Source organism: Thalassophryne amazonica, chromosome 22 (assembly GCF_902500255.1).
Source record: "Thalassophryne amazonica chromosome 22, fThaAma1.1, whole genome shotgun sequence".
Classification (NCBI taxonomy): domain Eukaryota; kingdom Metazoa; phylum Chordata; class Actinopteri; order Batrachoidiformes; family Batrachoididae; genus Thalassophryne; species Thalassophryne amazonica.
Genome location: NC_047124.1, coordinates 802,821 through 823,811, shown reverse-complemented (window position 1 = coordinate 823,811; position 20,991 = coordinate 802,821). Strand labels below are relative to the sequence as shown.

At 41.2% G+C, this 20,991-nt stretch overlaps 1 protein-coding gene across 1 annotated transcript; it reads left to right on the top strand.

Moving 5' to 3' along the window:
* The first annotated feature begins 458 nt into the window (after positions 1-458).
* Positions 459-20,991, top strand: LOC117503885 (NADH-cytochrome b5 reductase 3-like). Its single transcript, XM_034163171.1, has 9 exons — positions 459-534; positions 738-860; positions 15,789-15,861; positions 15,958-16,064; positions 16,151-16,280; positions 17,499-17,582; positions 18,752-18,837; positions 18,920-19,019; positions 20,744-20,991. Exons 1-9 carry the CDS (start codon positions 514-516, stop codon positions 20,914-20,916), a joined length of 897 nt encoding a protein of 298 aa, XP_034019062.1. The 5' UTR covers positions 459-513; the 3' UTR covers positions 20,917-20,991.

Sequence of the window (20,991 nt, the reverse complement as noted above, 5' to 3'; positions counted from 1 at the left end):
ATACTACATTTTTGTTGAAACATGGGTGCATATATTCAAACCAAAGATTCTGCACGTGAGAAGACTTGAAACTGAAATTGTTTAGCTTGGGAGGATTTCACATTATTAGTGTCATATCAATTAAACAAAATCAGAACTACAGTAGACACGTGGGTGAGCCATTTTAAACAGTTTCTTCAATTTCAAATTATTTTCATTTATATAGCGCCAAATCACAACAGAGGTGCCTCAAGATGCTTCACACAAGTAAGGTCTAACTTTACTAACCCCCAGAGCAGTAGTAAGGGAAAAACTCCCTCTGAGGAAGAAACCTCAAGCAGATTAGACTCAGAGGGGTGACCCTCTGCTTGGGCCATGATACAGACACAAATTACAGAACAATTCACAAAACGAATATACAAGAAATGCTATTGGCGCACAGGACAGGAGGGTCTCCAGTACAAAATACCACACCCATCCTCGGTGATTCTCTGCTTTAACTAACAACTTTCCAGTTATCTGAACGGGTTAAACATGCTGTCTTACATCATTGGCGTAAGTATAACTTTAAGATTTTTATTTATTTAATTATTTTTACTTTAGCCGCTTTTTGTGTGTTAGTTCATTCTCGCTTGTTAGCAAAGCTAACAGGCAGGACACGGAGAGTCACGGCGGCTCTCCGTGTCCAGGCAGACAACGCCCCGCCGAGGCCCTACGGAGGCTAATGTTCGCTCACTGAGCTGTGCTCTGGTCCACAGCTGATCCGAGGCGGCTTGGACAGCATCATCAACTTCTTCTTCAGGCTCTTCTCCAAGAGGAGACCTGCCATCACCCTGCAAGACCCCAACATCAAGTACGCGCTGCGCCTCATTGACAAACAGGTGAGACCGACTGTCTGCTTCCAACCGTGGCGCAGTCTGGCTTTTAAAATCAACAGTTTTCTGGGGTCACTGTGCCTAACACACATGTCAACTTTGGTGGCAGTTAGCCATTCAGGAAAGAAGTTATTGCGCTGACAAGATTTTGGGGTATTTGGTTCTGGAAACCAGCAGCTGTAGTGCCGCGTCATTGCTCTGATTGTAGCACTTGAGAGATGAGTGACGACTTGGAGGGGTGTGACATCAGCCACTTTCGAGTTTCTCAGTGCGCATGTGCACAGAGCTCATAACACTTCCGGTTCAAAGGTCAGTGCATTTAAACAGACCGCCATTCACGTTGATAAGACTGTTTTTGAGCAACATAACAGCTTAAAGAGCCGAGAGAAGTCCCGGTGTGGACAGAAAACGGTATGTAAACATTTCTAAAGTCAGTAGTTGGACCACGTCGGCTCTGTTCTATGACGAGACACTTCCAGGGTTAGGAAACAAAGCAGCAAAATGATCAGACTGTGAACACTTTACTGTCTGTAGTTCTCACACTCTCCTTAGAACAGTTAAACTGTTGCATATTATGTTTAACGTTATTAATTGTTATTTTTCTCTTTGTATCAGCTTTTCACTTATGCACACACCATACTAGGTTATCATAAAGGTAGACTTTTTTTCTTATTTAATATATCTAAAAAAAAAAAAAAAGCAGACAAGATAAATTTTGTTCTCAATACATTAAGAATCACATTTGTAACATTGTCATTGAAACAAGAAGCTTCTTTCACTTTTAGACTAGAGGTCAAAAATTTTACAATCCTGGGTTTACTGTAGTTACACTGCAAAAAGGTAGATTTTGGGGGGGCTTGGCCACAAATGTAGGGTTAATGTAAGAGGGTTAAGAAAAGGCTAATGTTTTTCACTTTTCCTCCAGAAATGATGTGAACTTTTTATGCGCCGTGCCAAACTGCACATCCCTTCTCCCAGCTTAGGCTTTGATCAACAAACTGCTGCTGATGTTGCAAAGACGAGAGAAAAATTGCAAATGCCCAGATTCACGTTGAACGGGCTGTTGGGAGGATGAAATGGGTTGCCATATTAAAAACACGGTGCCAGTTCCTCTTGTTCTAGTCCTGGATGACACTGTGTTAGTCCGTGCAGCACTTTGCAATTTGCTGCCCCCACTATAATAATTAACAAATAACAATGTGTGTTACCAAAAAAATGTAGATATGTTTTTCATAAGAACAGTATGAGCAGTGTTATTTAAAATGTAAAAATATAGCCAGCAACACTCAAGTGTCCTTCTTAATAAAGGTTTTAATGACTCACAAGGCGACAGGATCAGGAGCACAGACGCGTTTCGACTAGGTCTTCATCAGTGTGTGAGGCCGTTCAGGAAATGACGTCTTTATGGTAACACCAATCAAAAACAGGTGTAGAACTCCACAAGACATGCAAATGCAGACATTACTAATAATAAACCAAAACATTCAAAAGCGGATAATAATAATAAGAGAAGAAGGAAATAAAAAAGAAAATAAGTAAGAAAAAGCCCACTGTAGGGAAAATACACTACAAAAAATTTACACTGCAAAAAAATTTTTTACACTTCAAAAGAAAGGGGGGAAAAAAACCACAACCCATCCTCAACACGTAAGAGAACCAAAATGAGACCTACCAATATAAAGGTCTACATCAACAGCTGTGGCTTGTATATACATATGGACACCAGTGAAAAAAGGCTCAAACTGAAACTACTGTCCTTAGGGCTACACACTTACAAAAAAACAGTACATAAAAAGACATTCAAGAACAAATACAAAAACATATATCAATAACAATGAAGCCTTTACAAAACCAAATAGGCATAGTAAAGGATAAAAAACACACCTCAAAAAAAAAATATATATGTACTTATGTACTTGTACATAATTATATATATATATATGTATGTATGTATGTATGTATTATATGTATGTATGTGTACAAGGCCCAAAAAAGTAGGCACAAATAGAAAACCTATGACACATACAAACATAAAGAAAGCAGCCCAACAGTAATGCCTCCTTCATTCCCCTCGGAAATTCCATTTACAGTGTATGTATCCAAATGCTTCCCGCTGTAATAGAAGCTTCTCCCTGTTACCTCCCCATCTAGGGCGTTCAACCATTTCTATACCTTGAAATCTGAGAGAACATACATCGTGGCCAGCACTCAGAAAATGTCTCCCCACTGAAGACTTTCAGCTCTGTTCCTAATGTTACTTTTATGTTCCGAGATGCGAGTCTGTACTCTTCTTAGTCTTGCCCACATAACACAGGCCCCAAGGGCATTTTAGCAAGTAAACAACAAACTTAGTTTTGCAGGAAATCCTGCTCTTCACCAAATATTTATGGTCGGAATGGGATGTGTAAAGTAGTCTCCTTAATCATAGCGTTACACTGAACACAACCCTGGCAAGGATAATTCCCATTAGGCAGTGAAGAAAAAATATTCGGGTGCATATATGTGTCTGTCTTAACAAGCTTGTCTCAGGTTAGGGGCTCTCTATGGGCAAATATAGGCAACTCTTGAAACAAATGGCCAACTTGTGGATCACTTGACAAAATGTACCAATATTTCTTAACACTGTTTTAAGATCTTGCGTGATATCTGAGAAAGTATTGGATGGACGAGGTTTAGGAGTTAAAAGTGACCGTCTGTCAATTTGTTTGACCCTGTGCCAGCAGTCCACCAGTGTCTTTTTGTCATATCCTTTTACTAGAAATCTATTTAGAGTTCCTCTGCCTGTACATCAAACTCTCTCAGTACTACAAATTCTCTTACTCTCAAAAATTGACTGAAAGGCAGATCTTTTTAAGGCCAGATGGATGATAACTGGTGAAATGCAAATAACTATTAGTCAGTCTTTTTCTTATACAGACTGGTACTAAAATAGTCATCCTTACACATTCACATCAAGAAAAGAAACAGAATCAGAGCTAAATTCTAGCGTAAACTTGATAGTAGTCACTAGAATCAATAGTAAAAGTAAAGTAAGTCCTTCAGCTGCTCCCTTGTTTGCACTTGGGGTCGCCACAGCAAATCCAAGGGGATCTGCATGTTGAATTGGCACAAGTTTTACGCCGGATGCCCTCGACGCCACTCCACATTACATGGAGAAATGTGGCAGGGGTGGGATTTGAACAGGAACTTCTGAACTGAAACCAAGCCATTAACCACTTGGCCACCCCCTGCTACCTGGCATCCTAGAATCAATATAAACCTTAAAATCCTCAAGTTGAGCCACAGTTCCAGAAAAAAATGAAAAAGATATCTATATAGCGAAACCAACACTTCAAAAACGGTTAAAATGGATTATTATTGTATACAAAATTCTTCAAACTTGCCATAAATAAATTGGCATAATTTGAACTACATACACTGCCCATACTAACACCTTGACATTGTAAAAATAGGAATCCTCAAATTTGAAATAATTTCTATTCAAAATAAGTTCAGGACATGTCCAAAAGGAAGTTCGTGGGAGGGACAGGATTTCTCTTGTATCAAGGAAAATTTTCAATGCTAGTAGCCCTTCAACATGTGGTACATTTGTATACAGACTGGCTACGTCCATTGTGCAGACAGTCCTCTTTTGTAACCTCGTATCACCTCTGATTATTAAGAAAATCAGTAGTGTCTTTAATAAATGACAGTAGCTGAAAAAACAGTTGTTTAATATGTTGATAAATATAAATAGGCTCTGTAAGAGTCATTGCCTGCAACAATGGGACGTCCAGGTACTGGTTCAACCAAACTCTTATGTATCTTAGGAAGAGTGTAAAAAATAGGACGCACTGGATATCTTTGAAAAAGAAAATTAATGTAGTGTGGTAAGTTTTTCATCCACTGATTTTTGAGAAAAGAATAAATTTCATCTTGAAATCTAACAGTGGGATCATATGAGAGAGGACATAAAAAGAATTATCACTCAGTTGCCGAAGAATCTTATTTCTATAACAGACTTTACTCTGAATAACCACAGCACCCCCTTATCCGCATTCCGAATAACAATATCAGTATCACTAGATAGACGTCGCAAGGCTTCTTGCTCTTGTGGGCTTAAATTGGAATGCAGCTTCTTAGCGTTTTTAGTTAAATCAATCACCTTTTTTCCATAAGTGTACAAAACGTGGCCACTGCTGGATTCAACGCAGGAGGAACAAATGTACTTTTGGCCCTCAGTCCCGCTTTCAGAGCAGGATAACTGGAGGACGGGTCAGAAGACAATTCGAGTTGGACAGACTGGACATTACACCTCTGTGAGAAAGATGGAGCATGAGTCGGCCCCTTGTAGAAAAAAGCTTTCAGCTTCACAACTCTTAAAAACGTATACATTTCAACTCTAGTTTCAAAGATTTAGCTTTTTGTGAAGGGAACAAAAGAAAGACCTTTTTGTAAGACTGAGGCTTCCTCCTCAGATAAGGGTCTGTTGGACAAGTTGACCAGTGACAAGCCGCTCTCAGGACTATGGTATCCGGTATCAAGTGCGGATGGTTCCGTCTCCAGCCCCCTCCTTGTCCGCCGCTTCGACCAGTGCTCCTCGTATGATATCTCCCGGTATGTCTCTCTAAAAAACGGTGACCGCGGCTGTTATCTGTAGATGTATCACTGCTGGATCCACCATGAGGTCGAGCACCGGCGCAAGGCATGTACTGCCCTCGGCGTTGGCGCCCTACCCATTGTGTGAAGCCAACTGCAGACATCCATGGATAGATCTTACCATTCTTATAGTCCATGGTATCCCTCCGGTATTTTTTCCCTTTTTTTTTTTTTTTTTTTTTCTCTGTCAACTGCTTCTTATAAGAGTCCTCGATTCAGAACAAGTTGTAAATATCTCTTCTAGCTGGGGCGTGTCGAAGTTCTTGTTCATTTCAATCACACAAACCCGCGATATCAGTCTGAATCTTAGAAAAGTTCAGAGTCAGCATATTTCATAATGAGAAGCATGAGGTCGAAGGAGCATTTATTAAGGATTTCACACCACTTCGCACAAAAGTCTTTGTCACCTCTGCCAAGCGCTGGTTCCTTGTGGATTCTCAAGCCTCTGGGAATCCTCTGGTTGTGCCAGTAATGAGCCAACGTCGAGCCATGCAGATGTATGCGTACTTCACTTTCAACAAATCCTCATAACGCTGAGAAAAAAAACGCTGCAGAGTCCACATCAAAGCTGGAGGAAGATAGCATGTCCTCAGGAAACGGACTCAAAATACTTTCTGAGACAGTGTCTGTAAAGGCCAGCGTAGTAGCCCGCTCCTGTGTTAGCTTATCAAGATCCTCATATGTAGCCATTTTGGACATGCCAGTGAGAGTGGTGCTACGTTCAGTGACAATCAAAGCAGAGAAAACAAACGAGCACTCACAGGGACCAGGACTGGAAGTGCACAGCTCAAAAACTAAGTCAATGTAAAAATATAGCCAGCAACACTCAAGTGTGGTTTAATAAAGGTTTTAATGACTCACGGCAAGGCGACAGGATCAGGACCACAGACGCGTTTCAACTAGGTCTTCATCAGTGTGTAAACCTCTGTCCCACCGAGTGAAGGAGCCACGCACCCTTTTTTTTGTTTCGTGAGCTATCGTGGCAGTATAGTGGCTCAGAGTGGCTCTTAGAGGCATTATCTTCAGTTTAACGAGGCTCCTCTCTGAGCGTGGCGCTAATTTCAAGATGTTCAAAATTTAGCAACAACAGCGTGGCGCAGTTTGTGTTCGAGTTACTGCGACGGGTTAGAGGCATTTGCGTGGTGATTACGAGTCTGCTAAAAGCCTATTATCCATGCACCTGGCAGTTACGCAGGACCTGAGAGGCTATTTTTGGAGCGGCTCTTCTCTTGCACACAGTTCCACCTTGGAAACCTTGGATGCTGAAAACACCTCTAATCACTTCTGGAATCACAGAGGACTGTTTCATCTGGACGCTTTTTTTTTTTCCCTCTCTTTCCTGCTCAATGTGGAATATATTTTGAACAGCTTAAGGTAAACTATTTTTAATGTTTTTATAGCTTGATAACATCACGCTACACAGCACTGCGTGGCTCATGCGTGGCTTAGCATGGCTGATACGAGCCATTCCAGGCTCTAATGACCTGTCGGTTGTCATTGATAGAGAGCTGGCTTTATGGCTGCTCTGAGTGCCTCTGTGCTGGGAGGGCTGAAATAAACAAGAGCTTCCAGCAGGGGCTGAATGTTGAAAGAAAAAAGTATGGTCTTATTGTTTGGGTCTGTTGTTATTTTTAATATTATTAGAAGCTATTAAATTTGTTTTACTAGTAGTTGTAAATGTGCCAGAGATAATATGGAATTTATCGGTTATCTGTAACTTCTGATAAATTTTTGGGTGGTTTATTGTTTTATCTTTATCGAAGTTAATTTTTTGGTTATCTGTGCCCACCACTGATAGAGAGGGCACTTTAGTAGTGGATACGTGTTAGATGAAAAACGTGGGTCATTCTTTGATAATCACTCCACACCCATGCGTGGCTCCTTCTTCATCCTTCATTATTCGGTGGGACCCAGGCGGCTGTTCAGGAAATGACATCTTTTATGGTAACACCAATCAAAAACAGGTGTAGAACACCACAAAACATGCAAATGCAGACATTACTAATAATGAACCAAAACATTCAAAGCGGATAATAATAATAAGAAAATAAGAAAAGCCCACTGGTAGAGAAAATTACACTACAAAAAAATTTACACTGCAAAAAAATTTTTTTACACTACAAAAGAAAAAAACAAAACAAAAACATCCTCAACACGTAAGAGAACCAAAATAAACCTACCAATATATAAAGGTCTACATCAACAGCTGTGGCTTGTATATACCACACATGGACACCAGTGAAAAAAGGCTCAAACTGAAACTACTGTCCTTAGGGCTACACACTTACAAAAAAACAGTAAATAAAAAGACATTCATGAACAAATACAAAAACATATCAATAACAATGAAGCTCATAGATAGAAACAATACAGATATACAAAAAAATCACACATCAAGCCTTTACAAAACCAAATAGGCATAGTAAAGGATAAAAACACACCTAAAAAAAAAAAACTAAAAGTACAAGGCTCAAAAAAGTAGGCACAAATAGAAAACCTATGACACATACAAACTTAAAGAAAGCAGCCCCAACAGTAATTCCTCATTCATTCCCCTCGGAATTCCATTTGCAGTGTATGTATCCAAAATGCTTCCCGCTGTAATAGAAGCTTCTCCCTGTTATCTCCCCCATCTAGGGGGTTCAACCATTTCTATACCTTGAAATCTGAGAGAACATACAACATGTGTAAGATGACTATTTTAGTACCAGTCTGTATAAGAAAAAGACTCACTAATAGTTATTTGCATTTCACCAGTTATCATCCATCTGCCTAAAAAGAGTCTGCCTTTCAGTCAATTTTTGAGAGTAAGGAGAATTTTAGTACGGAGGAGAGATTTGATGTACAGCAGAGGAACTCTATAATAGATTCTAGTAAAAGGATATGACAAAAAGACACTGGTGGACTGCCGGCACAGGGTCAAACAAATTGACAGACGGTCACTTTTAACTCTAAACCTCGTCCATCCAATACTTCACGGTTGGTCTGTGCCACTTACTTCTCAGATATCACGCAAGATCTTAAAAACAGTGTTAAGAAATATTGGTACATTTTGTCAAGTGTCCACAAGTTGGCCATTTGTTTCAAGAGTTGCCTATAGTTGCCCATAAGAGAGCCCCTAACCTGAGACAAGCTTGTTAGACAGACACATATATGCACCCGGAACATTTTTTTTTTGTCTTCACTGCCTAATGGAATTATCCTTGCCAGGGTTGTGTTCAGTGTACGCTATGATTAAGGGAGACTACGAGGTCTGTCCAAAGTATAGGTCCTTTTTATTTTTTTCAAAAACTATATGGATTTCATTCATATGTTTTTACGTCAGACATGCTTGAACCCTCGTGCGCATGCGTGAGTTTTTCCACGCTTGTCGGTGATGTCATTCGCCTGTGAGCACTCCTTGTGGGAGGAGTCGTCCAGCCCCTCGTCGGAATTCCTTTGTCTGAGAAGTTGCTGAGAGACTGGCGCTTTGTTTGATCAAAATTTTTTCTAAACTGTGAGACACATCGAAGTGGACACGGTTCGAAAAGTTAAGCTGGTTTTCGGTGAAAATTTTAACGGCTGATGAGAGATTTTGAGGTGATACTGTCACTTTAAGGACTTCCCACGGTGTGAGACGTCGTGCAGCGCTCTCAGGCGCCGTTGTCAGCCTGTTTCAAGCTGAAACCTCCACATTTCAGGCTCTATTGATCCAGGACGTCGTGAGAGAACAGAGAAGTTTCAGAAGAAGTCGGTTTCAGCATTTTATCCGGATATTCCACTGTTAAAGGAGATTTTATAATGAAAGACGTGCGGATGGGTCCGTGCGTCGGGACGCAGCCGACGCGGTGCGGCGGTACAGGAAAAAACACCTCCATGTTGATAACCATTTGTAAAATCCAGGCAGCTTTTGATGGCTTTCAGTGGAGTGAGTATATGAGAAATTGTTAACAGCTGGACATGTTCCAACTTGTCCTTAAGGCTTCCAACAGAGGTGTTTTTCCTGTGGGCGGAGCGTCGCAGCGGCTGCGAGCCGACGCTGCAATCTGCCCGCACGTCTTTCATTAAAAAAATCTCCTTTAACAGTGGAATATCCGGATAAAATGCTGAAAACCGACTTCTTCTGAAACTTCTCTGTTCTCTCACGACGTCCTGGATCAATAGAGCCTGAAAATGTGGAGGTTTTCAGCTTGAAAACAGGCTGATGACGGCGCCTGAGAGCGCTGCACGACGTCTCGCACCGTGGGAAAGTCCTTAAAGCGACAGTATCACCTCAAAATCTCTCATCAGCCGTTAAAATTTTCACCGAAAACCAGCTTAATTTTTCGAACCGTGTCCACTTCGATGTGTCTCAAAGGTTTAGAAAAAATTTTGATCAAACAAAGCGCCAGTCTCTCAGCAACTTCTCAGACAAAGGAATTCCGACGAGGGGCTGGACGACTCCTCCCACAAGGAGTGCTCACAGGCGAATGACGTCACCGACAGGCGTGGAAAAACTCACGCATACGCACGAGGGTTCAAGCATGTCTGACGTAAAAACATATGAATGAAATCCATATAGTTTTTGAAAAAAATAAAAAGGACCTATACTTTATGGACAGCCCTCGTACTTTACACATCCACATTCCGACCGTAAATATTTGGTGAAGAGCAGGATTTCCTGCAAAACTAAGTTTGTTGTTTAGTTGCTAAAATGCCCTTGGGGCCTGTGTTATGTGGGCAAGACTAAGAGAGAAGTACAGACTCGCATCTCGGAACATAAAAGTAACATTAGGAACAGAGTTGAAAAGTCTTCAGTGGGGAGACATTTTTTGAGTGCTGGCCACGATGTATGTTCTCTCAGATTTCAAGGTATAGAAATGGTTGAACCCCTAGATGGGGAGGTAATAGGGAGAAGCTTCTATTACAGCGGGACGCATTTTGGATACATACACTGTAAACTGAATTTCCGAGGGGAATGAATGACGAATTACTGTTGGGCTGCTTTCTTTAAAGCCCCGTTTACACATAGATGGTAAGAGCTCCCGGAAGCGTCCTGGAAGAGTTTTTGGCCGTCTTAAGGATCACACGCCATTGTTAACGCCGGCACTAGGGGGCGTGGCTTAGTTCCGGCTTTACCGGGAATTGTCGAATAATTCCGGGAGCGCTCCGGGACAATTCGTGTGTGACGACGGAGGACAACGCAAACAACGGCGTTTTGATACTTTTAATCGCGTTTCATCCTGCCCCTTTCCTGTAGTGCCGCAATTTACACCGCCGTAATTGGCGGCCGGCGTTGTATCCCAATCAACGGCGTGTAAAATGGCGATAGAGCCCACATCGGCGTCTCAAGGGCGTTTTAACCAGCGACAGAGGCAGACAAAAATGGTGGCGCTAGCGGACAGTACGTTGTTCTAAATGCTACCTCCCAGTTAATGGTGTTCCAAACGGCCGATAGGCGGCGGTCAATATAAAAAAAAACGCTAGCGCGCTGCATGCAGGCCTCTCACTTGTGGCCAGCTCCAGATATTTTTGCAGAGAAGCGCCAGTATGTCTCCTAAAGAAAATTGGCAGTGGCAAGGACTTACCAAGAGGTCTGGTTCAGAAGCAGAGGGTAGCCCTGTGGTTGGAGACAGAGCAACACGTGAGGAGGGGAAAAGGAGAAGAAAAGGCTGAGTATGATCTCCCTCCCCCTGCAGTGACAGAGGCATGTTTTCCTGCTGCTTCAGCAAATTATACTCTGGGGGCGGTGCCTATATGCAAAATTTCCTGGAGTAACGCAGGATTTGCCTGGATAAATCCAGCGGTACAAGGGCATTATCGGCGGCAGCAGAACACCGCCGTTCTCACGCGCGTCTTAACCTGCGATTGTAAAGGATAGAACTGGGTATTAACCCCCGTTGACTGACGTGTGCCGGATGCTACGGCGTCAAAACGGCGCTTATTTGGTGGATTTAGCGGTGTTTTATCCGCGTTTTTGCGCTAGTACAGCTGCTCAAAACGCCGGCGAAATGGCTCCACCCCTTTCCACCGCGAAAACAGCTGGAACCTACCGCGAACTTCGGTGTCTACGTACTACCCGCTGACAAAACCGTCTATGGTAAACCATGCTTTAGTTTGTAATGTCATAGGTTTTCTATTTGTGCCTACTTTTTGGGCTTGTACTATATTTTTTTTTGAGGTGTGTTTTTATCCTTTACTATGCCTATTTGGTTTTGTTAAGGATTGATGTGATTTTTTTTTTTTTTTGTATTGTTCTATCTATGAGCTTCATTGTTATTGATTATGTTTTGTATTTGTTCATGACTTTTTATATACTGTTTTTTTTGTAAGTGTGTAGCCCTAAGGACAGTAGTTTCAGTTTGAGCCTTTTTTCACTGGTGTCCATATGTGGTATATACAAGCCACAGCTGTTGATGTAGACCTTTATATATTGGTAGGTCTCATTTTGGTTCTCTTACGTGTTGAGGATGGGTTTTTTTTTTTTTGTTTTTTTTCCCCTCTTTCTTTTGAAGTGTAAAAAATTTTTTTGCATTGTAAATTTTTTTTGTAGTGTATTTTCTCTACAGTGGGCTTTTCTTACTTATTTTCTTTTATTATTCCTTCTTCTTCTTATTATTATATTATCCACTTTTGAATGTTTTGGTTTATTATTAGTAATGTCTGCATTTGCATGTCTTGTGGAGTTTCTACACCTGTTTTTGATTGGTGTTACCATAAAAGATGTCATTTCCTGAACGGCCTCACACACTGATGAAGACGCGTGTGTGCTCCTGATCCTTTCGCCTTGTGAGTCATTAAAACCTTTATTAAGAAGGACATTTGAGTGTTGCTGGCTATATTTTTGCCTTAGTTTTTGAGCCGTGCACCTCCGCTCCTGGTCCCTGTGAGTGCTCATTTTTTTTTCTCTGCTTCAATGTTATTTAAAAGACATTCGCCTTGCAGTTTTGAAATGACCAGGTTTCACTACACAGGCATTGGCCAGTTTACAGTAATAGAACAGAAAATTTATTGGTGACTTTATTGTTGTTGTTGTCTGTGTGCCCAATAGTTCATTCATTCAAATGTAACTACAAGATACATTTATTAAAAATGGTCTTATCCCGCAGAGTTTTGTCTTTTTGATATGTCATACTTACTTTGCACACTGAATGTGATGGGCAGTGGTTTCCAGTCCAAGAGATATTTTGGGGCCCCTTTTCAATGCAACTCAAACACAAAGTCAAACATTTAATTTTCAGAAGATTTTGTTGTTATTATTATTATTATTTATATGGTGACTGGGGGGAGAGATCTGCATGAAGATTGAGCAGATGAGACCTTGGTCAGCAGAACACCGTCACTGTAATGTGTAATGTTCATATTATTGAAATTCAATATTATAGTTGTACATGAGCATCTATAATACAGTTCTTAATCATTTGGCTGACAATCCAAGCAAAGCAAGTGCAGCAGCCACTGGCAACCTTCACCGTCTTCTTTATGACACACACCCAAACTTTGTGTGGAAGCCTGTGTATGTTCATAGAAGGGCTAATACACGTCCTTCAGCCACTCTGAATCAAAGTATGAGTTGGTCTTTTCCTCCTCTGTCGTCTGTAAGGAGCCTGGTCTGCAGGTCCGTCTCCTGTCCACTGAGGACATGATATGTCTCAGGACAGACATGGTGGCCAGTGATGGATTCCTTTCTCCTCTCCTGAATAAAATAAAAGTATATACTATAATAAAAGACATTGTTTGACTTCATTCATTGCATGTCAGACAACGCGTGACCAAATGTACACAATGTGTGAATAAAAATGGAAATGGGGATAATGGCTAAAAAAAATTTATACTCAAAATTAAAATATTGAGACAGATGAACATAAAGTTGATGCACTGCTGAGAACACGCATCACTACTACATTTTTTTTTTTTTTTTTTTTTTTTTTAAAGCAGTCATCAGTTTTGCACCAGCCAGCAAACTTAAACTTGACTTGAACTGGTTTAACAGTGCCGTCTGTTTAGAGTTAAACTTCTCTGAATTAACTTCAACTGAGTGATGACTGAACTTTATTTATGATAATATTTTATTTTTGTTGGCGAGTTGAGTTTTCTGGGTGACGTCAGCCACGACACACGTGCAGAAGGAAAATAAAAACATATTAGAAGTTCCAGCCTGCGATAAGATTCATCTCTACTATAAGTGCACTAACCTACCAAGCGAACCGTTCAGGACGTCGGCGGATGGACGGAGTAAGACGACGCTGTCGACTGTCAGTAAACTGATCTGCTCGGAGTCGGTTCTCCTCTTTTTCTGTGGGTTTTACCGGCACACTGAGCTCGAAGCTCCTCCACTCTCCCCGTCACTGATAAACCCCTTGCATGAATAAACTTCTGGAATCGTTCCCATTCTACAGACAGACTTGACCGTACTTCGCCACCATGATCCTGGGAATGTGCAATGTTTATGCATTGACCTTTGAACTTACCCAGCAGCCACTGTGGCACTGAAAACTCAAAACTGGCAAATTGTCTTACATCAAGACTTCCTGGACTTGGCCGTACGAAGTGCGTTAGCGTGCTGTGAAAGTATCAAACTTACAGAAATGTAACTAATCTCACCCGTGATGCTGATACTGACAGACAGATGTGACACATGGTGCAAACTATTCCTTTTTAAAATCCTATTTACTCAACCAATAATTTGCATCATATTTTTTTAAAACCAAAATTGAAGCAACTTTAACCCTTGACCCCTGTACAAGCTGAAGTGGACCTTTGTCACCATTGTTGCTGTTTTTACCCTCGAACATTGTCATAGATAAGGTGCCTTGACACTTGCACAGATTTGATCCCTGCACTGGAGAGTAAACTGTGCATGGCTGCGTGCGCAAAGAGAATTTTGAAATGTTCAAAATCTCTGGCACTCATTAATTTTGTGACCCACACGTAAACTTGGGCAATTTATTCAAAAAAAACACTGCATCAGTGCATCGCATCACAGCTCATCTGAACAATTGTGACAAGAAGTTAAATCTACAATAAACATAATTTTCCTGATACTCATAAGAAGGAATGAAAATGCAACTGTTTTACCAAGCCATTACAATATAAATCTTACAAATAATTACTCTTTGAGATGATTCCATATGTGTTCTCCATATCATGTAGATAATTCCTCTGTGATTCCGGAGTGATTAGAGGTGGTTTCATCAGCCAAATTCTGAGAGCAAATGATTAGTCCGCTACAAAATAATTATTTTATATATTTCAGTGTTCAGTGGCTCAAAGCGCAGCATCTAGCGGAACAAAGCGGGTTGCATTGGCAGGACGAATTTTGCTGCAGTGCGAGGAATAAATACATGCAAGTATCAAGGTGCCTTTAGTCCAAACTGTACCTTTTTGGAGTCCTTGTGATTAGACAAATAATGTGGTATAGTTTGCAATATGATTGGAGCATTTGTAAATTTAGACCCCTGACTTGGCCGCCTATTTAAAATTCAAGTGGCCAGTCAGGATTTTTCGAAAGGGTTAATGTCTGAGTGTTTGTACTGCATTTGGTGCTTTGTGTCACTGTTCGCAGGATTTCTCTGTAGACACTCTATCTGCTGCACTGTCATTTGTGTCCTGTGATAGTTTTGAAGTGAGCTGGTAAAACAGTGAACTAACTCTGGTTGGTTATTTTTAGTCTTTGTATGCTCAGAGGAATATCAGCAAGAGTGAAGGAGAAAGTTTACAAGACAGTAGTGAGACCAGCTATGTTGGACACCTTAGAGACAGTGACACTAACAAAAAGACAGGAGGCGGAGCTGAAGATGTTGTGATTCTCTTTGGGAGTGACGAGGATGGACAGGATTAGGAATGAACATATCAGAGGGACAGCCCCGGGTTGGATGGTTTGGAGACAAAGTCAGAGAGGTGAGACTGAGATGGTTTGGACATGTGGAGAGGAGGGACCCAGGGTATATAGGGAGAAGGATGCTGAGGATGGAGCCACCAGGCAGGAGGAGAAGAGGGAGACCAAAGAGGAGGTTCATGGATGTGCTGAGAGGACATGCAGGTGGTTGGTGTGACAGAGGACAGGGTGAGATGGAAACGATTGATCTGCTGTGGCGACCCCTAACGGGAACAGCCGAAAGACGAAGAAAAGAAGTATGCTCAGAAGAATAAAAACGTTACCTTCAAATGTGCTGTTTTTATCCCTGGAATCAAACATATTTTCTCTTAAAGCACAAGATGGACAAACGTATTTGGTCCTAAACGAATGTTGTGTTCTGGAAATTGAGCAAAGTTTGTTGGACTGAAAAAGCAGAAAACTGATTTTGTGTGAAGATCAGATGTTTGCTCCTTTTTCAGATTGTCAGCCATGACACCAGGAGATTCCGCTTTGCTCTGCCTTCCCCGGAGCACGTCCTCGGTCTGCCCATCGGTGAGCAGCTTCAGCTGCACCTCGTTTCCTTCAGCGTTCATGGAAACCATTTGCAGATTGTCGTTAGTCTTGTTTTTTTTTTTTTTTCTTTCTCAGGACAGCACATCTATTTGTCTGCAAGAATCAATGGACAGCTGGTGGTTCGTCCGTACACGCCAGTGTCCAGCGACGATGACAAAGGCTACGTGGACTTGGTGGTGAAAGTAAAGACATCACACAACAATTTTTTTTTTTTTTTTTAAATATTTTGTAAAGCATTAATTTAAAAGAAGTCTCTCCTTTGTCTCAGATTTACTTTAAAGGTGTCAATTCCAAATTCCCAGAGGGTGGAAAGATGAGTCAGTACCTGGAGAGCCTGAAGATCAACGACCTCGTCGACTTCAGAGGACCCAGCGGACTTCTTGTATACAAAGGCAAAGGTGAGCTTCATGAACTGCAGCTTATGAGAGATGGCTGAAAGGAACCTTTGGTAACCAGAAATGGGAACTTTTCTTTTTCACAAAACATTAGTATAAAGTCTGACTTCAGGGATTTTCAGCTTTTTTTTTTTTTTTTTTTTTTTTTTAATGTAGGGCTAACATGAGTGTTCTAACATATTACAGTCTGCTGACTCGAGGGCCAGACTAGGCTCCTAATCCAGTAGTTTCTGGCCCTCAGCATGCCGTGATGATTTTTTTGAATTTAACCTTCAGAAATATGTAGCATTTGCTACAAATGCTACATATTTGACTTTCAGTATGCAAAATATTACATTTTATTTTGAACATTTGGGGGGGCAGATTTCTGGCATTTTTTTTTATTTTTTGCCATTAAAGCCATGTGATTGTCTCAGTTGATCATAAATGCTACTAAGTTCAGCCAATCATAGCCCTCAACATGCGTTGTCACCAATGGTGTCTTGTCAGTGATCAGAAGAAATATTGAATTGTGGATATGTAGGGGAAAATTCAGGACACCTATGTGTGTTCAGTCAGATTCATGCTTATAAGTTAAAGAAACTGATTTAATCTGGATTTGAGTCTCCCATGTGTCTTCTAGCAAACAAGCTGAAATCTTAAGAAAAACCTTCTCTGTTCCATAACAGATAAAAGTTGAAACACAGTTCTTCCATTCAAACCGGTCTTCAGATGCGTCTTGTTGGCTTCCCTCACTGGTCTCCTTCTTGCACATACTGCTGTTTGCATTTCTTAATGATTTATGGAAATTAAGTCCATTTGGTGACTTGCAAATGTTCTTGTATCAATCCTCTGACTTACCTAAAGGAGACAGGCTGGAGAAGAGATCATTTCTGTGAACAATAACTTAGATTTAGCTTGTACAATTCCTTATGGGCTCCAAAAAAGAAGTTAGGTTTTAAGTGTGTAAAAAAAAAAAAAAAAAATGGCTGCAACTCCTAAATGGCCAGTGTGGCATTTTTCCTCAACACTTAAATGAACTAAAGCTGAAAGTTGATAAGATGCACACTGGGGTTGGTACGAATGTCTGAATACCACCAGCAGCTGTGATCAGTCAAAAATGGCAAAGGACAGACTGGCAGGCGTGCAGCGCTCTGGTTACAGCTCGTAGCTACGTAGTGAAGCCACACAACCTGGCTGCTGAACGGTTTTAATGTCACGTGTGCCGCTCTGTGTCCACAGGTGTGTTTGCCATCCAGTCTGACAAAAAGTCTCCAGCGGAGATCAAGAAGGCCACAAACGTGGGAATGATTGCCGGAGGGACGGGTAAGGAAAAGTTCCAGTCTCCAAAGTCCAAATCCTACTGTACAACAGCTTACTTAGACCAAAACCAACATTTTAAAAACTACAAGTTGGACATATTCTTGTTGAAAAAGAAAAATATGGTGAAGCTGTTTGTTTCAGGGTCTGAGTCAAAGATAAACTTGTGGTTTTGGTAAAATGGGGCTTCTAACTTGTGTGAAGCTGAAGTAAATGAACAGTTCTCATCATGTACTTCAGTTTAAATACACAGTTCATCCACAAAGCTTCACTTTTTTCACATTTTATGTTGCAGCCTTATTCCAAAATGGATAAAATTCTACTTGCAACACCCCATAATGACATGACAAATGTTTTTTGAAATTTTTGCAAATTTGTTAAAAATAAAAACTAAGAAATCACATGTCCATACATATTCACAGCCTTTGCTCAGTACTTTGTTGATGCCCCTTTGGCAGCAATTCCAGCCTCAAGTCTTCTTGAATATGATGCCACAAGCTTGGTGCACCTATCTTTGGGCAGTTTGGTCCATTCCTCTTTGCAGCACCTCTCAAGCTCCATCAGGGTGGCTGGAGAGCGTTGGTGCACAGACATTTTCAGGTCTCTCCTGAGATATCTTGCCCTGAAGCCTCCTCCCCCAGATTTGTGCCTCCAGACAATCCTGTCTGAGGTCTACAGACAATTCTTTTGACTTCATGCTTGGTTTGTGCTCTGTCAACTGTAGGACCTTATATGTAGACAGGTGTGCGTCTTTCCAAATCATGTCCAATCAACTGAATTGACCCCAGGTGGACTCCATTTAAGCTGTAAAAACACCTCAAGGATGATCAGTGGAAACAGGAGGCACCTGAGCTCAATTTTGAGCTTCATGGCAAAGACTGTGAATACTTATGTACATGTGATTTCTTAGTTTTTTTATTTTCAATAAATTAGCAAAATCTCAAAAAACATTGCCATTATGGGGTGTTGTGAGTTGAAGTCTGAGTAAAAAAAAAAAAAAAAAAAAAAAAAGTATCCATTCTGTAATAAGGCTGTAACATAACATGTGGAAAATGTGAAGTATTGTGAATAGTTTGTGGATGCACCATAATTTATTCCTTCCTAGGTGTGATAATGATTATTTTTTAAATAAGTGGGGTTGGCTGAGCTTTGTGTTGGTTTGTCATCTGTGTCAGGGATCACGCCCATGCTCCAGCTCATTCAGGCTGTGATGAAGGATCATCAGGACCCCACTGTGTGCCACCTGCTTTTTGCCAACCAGGTGAGTTTCAGAAGTGATGTTCCTACTGTGATCTGCTCCTGAACAGTGGACACACCGTAAAACCACATTTGCATGTCCACAGACTGAGAAAGACATTCTGCTGCGACCAGAGCTGGAAGAAATCCTGGTCAGTAATCCAGACCGGTTCAGGCTGTGGTTCACACTGGACAAAGCTCCCAACGGTACCACCACCAAACTAACCCTTTACCAGTCTCCTCCCTCACACTCTCACAAGTGCCACTATCTTAGCTTATGACAAGCTAAAAGTGGACGTTCTCGTTATGGCCGAACAACTTTCCACAGGGGATTCTGTGTCAGTGCGTGCCCACGGCCAACATGCTTGATGAATTCCTACACAAAAAGTAGTTCCCAGATAATTGTGAGATAATGAGTATATCTCATCTACATTAATTCTAAAATTTACCAGTAATAAAATTATAAAGATCACTGAAGTTTTAAGAGCGGCAGTAATAAATATTTAAGAAACTTAAACTTCATGAGCAACTTCACCTGTTATTGTTCAAGCACATTGTAAACATTGGCACAATGGAGTTCGATGCTGAAGAGTTCAGAAAGATATGATTGGAATGTTTTGATGACCATTTCCAGTTGGAGACGACAGACTTGGGGGTTAACTTGGTGTTAAAGTCAGAACTGAAAGAGATCAGTCTGGGACAAAGAGACACGTTCTGTGTGTTGTCACTCCAACGAGAGCGGCACTCTGAGTGGGGTGCTCCTCCCTTTGAGCTTCCTCACGTGGACTTGGTGCACACCCTAGTGTTCAAAGTTGGTACTGCTGCTGGTTTGACTCCACTGAGGTTTTGTGTTCAGAAACTGAAGTCATTTTAGTGTGTCATCATGACATAAATGATTGGAGTGGACCAAATCAACTTGGACCACTTAGACCAGTGGTCTCCAAACTATTCCAGAAAGGGCAGAGAGGGTGCAGGTTTTCTTTGCAGCCACTGACTCCAGCAGGTGATTTCACTGATGAACTCGTCCCATCTGCTCAAAGTGATGTTAATCAGTGAAATCACCTGCTGGAGTCAGTGGCTGCAAAGAAAACCTGCCCCCTTTCTGGAATAGTTTGGAGACCACTGACTTAGACTCTCTGGTTAAAACTCGCGTCGCACAATTTGAAGAAGCAGTTGGCGTCACTGCAGCAGCTGGCAGACCTTTAATCACCAGATGCTGAGATGAAGTATTTCCATATGTTTAATTTGGTCAGATAAGTAAAGAATAAAAATTTATATTGCACAACTTTGTTTCATTATGTGTGATTAGATTTTAATAAAAACATTTTTTTTAACAAAATGGGGGGGGGGGCATGGCAGGCCCCACTGTGGGAATAGATAAGTGTAAGGAAAAAACAAAACAACAAAAATTGTAATTGTGGTTGTAATGGATACCATAACCATAAAGAACCATAAAAAATGAGACTTAATTTGTGACAAAAAAAAAAAAACAAAGCTCAATTTTAATTTTTTTTTTTTTAAGTCTGTCTCTCAGATTTGGTACTTTTACCATAAAATGCACAATCACAGATTTTATACATCTTCTCTACTGTAAGGAAAATAGCTTTTTGGGTTGATGATCAGATTTAGAGCAGGTTGTCTTGGTTACGTTGTAGATATACCAGATGATGGTGTTTACTGTTTGAGTTCTTGTCTGCATAAGATGGCTGGATGAACTGATTCACTCAGATACACGTTTGCTGTCAAAGTCCTGCTCATGCCAGCGTAGTGAGGAAAAAGTGAGCTGAGCCGTCTGCTCCTGTACAGACCACAAACGTTGATACACTTGCAGCTGTCTATCTAATCAGCTGTGTGTTTCAGTCACGCCCTGCTCACATATTTTGATCCAGGGCTCGCTGTGAGATTGTAATTCTGGCTGACATGTGTTTCAGACTGGGAGTACAGCCAAGGCTTCATCAGTGAAGACATGGTGAGGGACCACCTGCCACCACCCAGTGACCACACCCTCATCCTGATGTGCGGCCCTCCACCCATGATCCAGTTTGCTTGCAACCCCAACCTGGACAAAGTCGGCCATTCCAGCAGCCGCAGGTTCATCTTCTGAGGAATGGAGGTTTGGGTGTCAAGCGGCTCGCTTATCGTTCCTACTCCCGAAGCTTTAAAGCACTTTTGCAGTGGG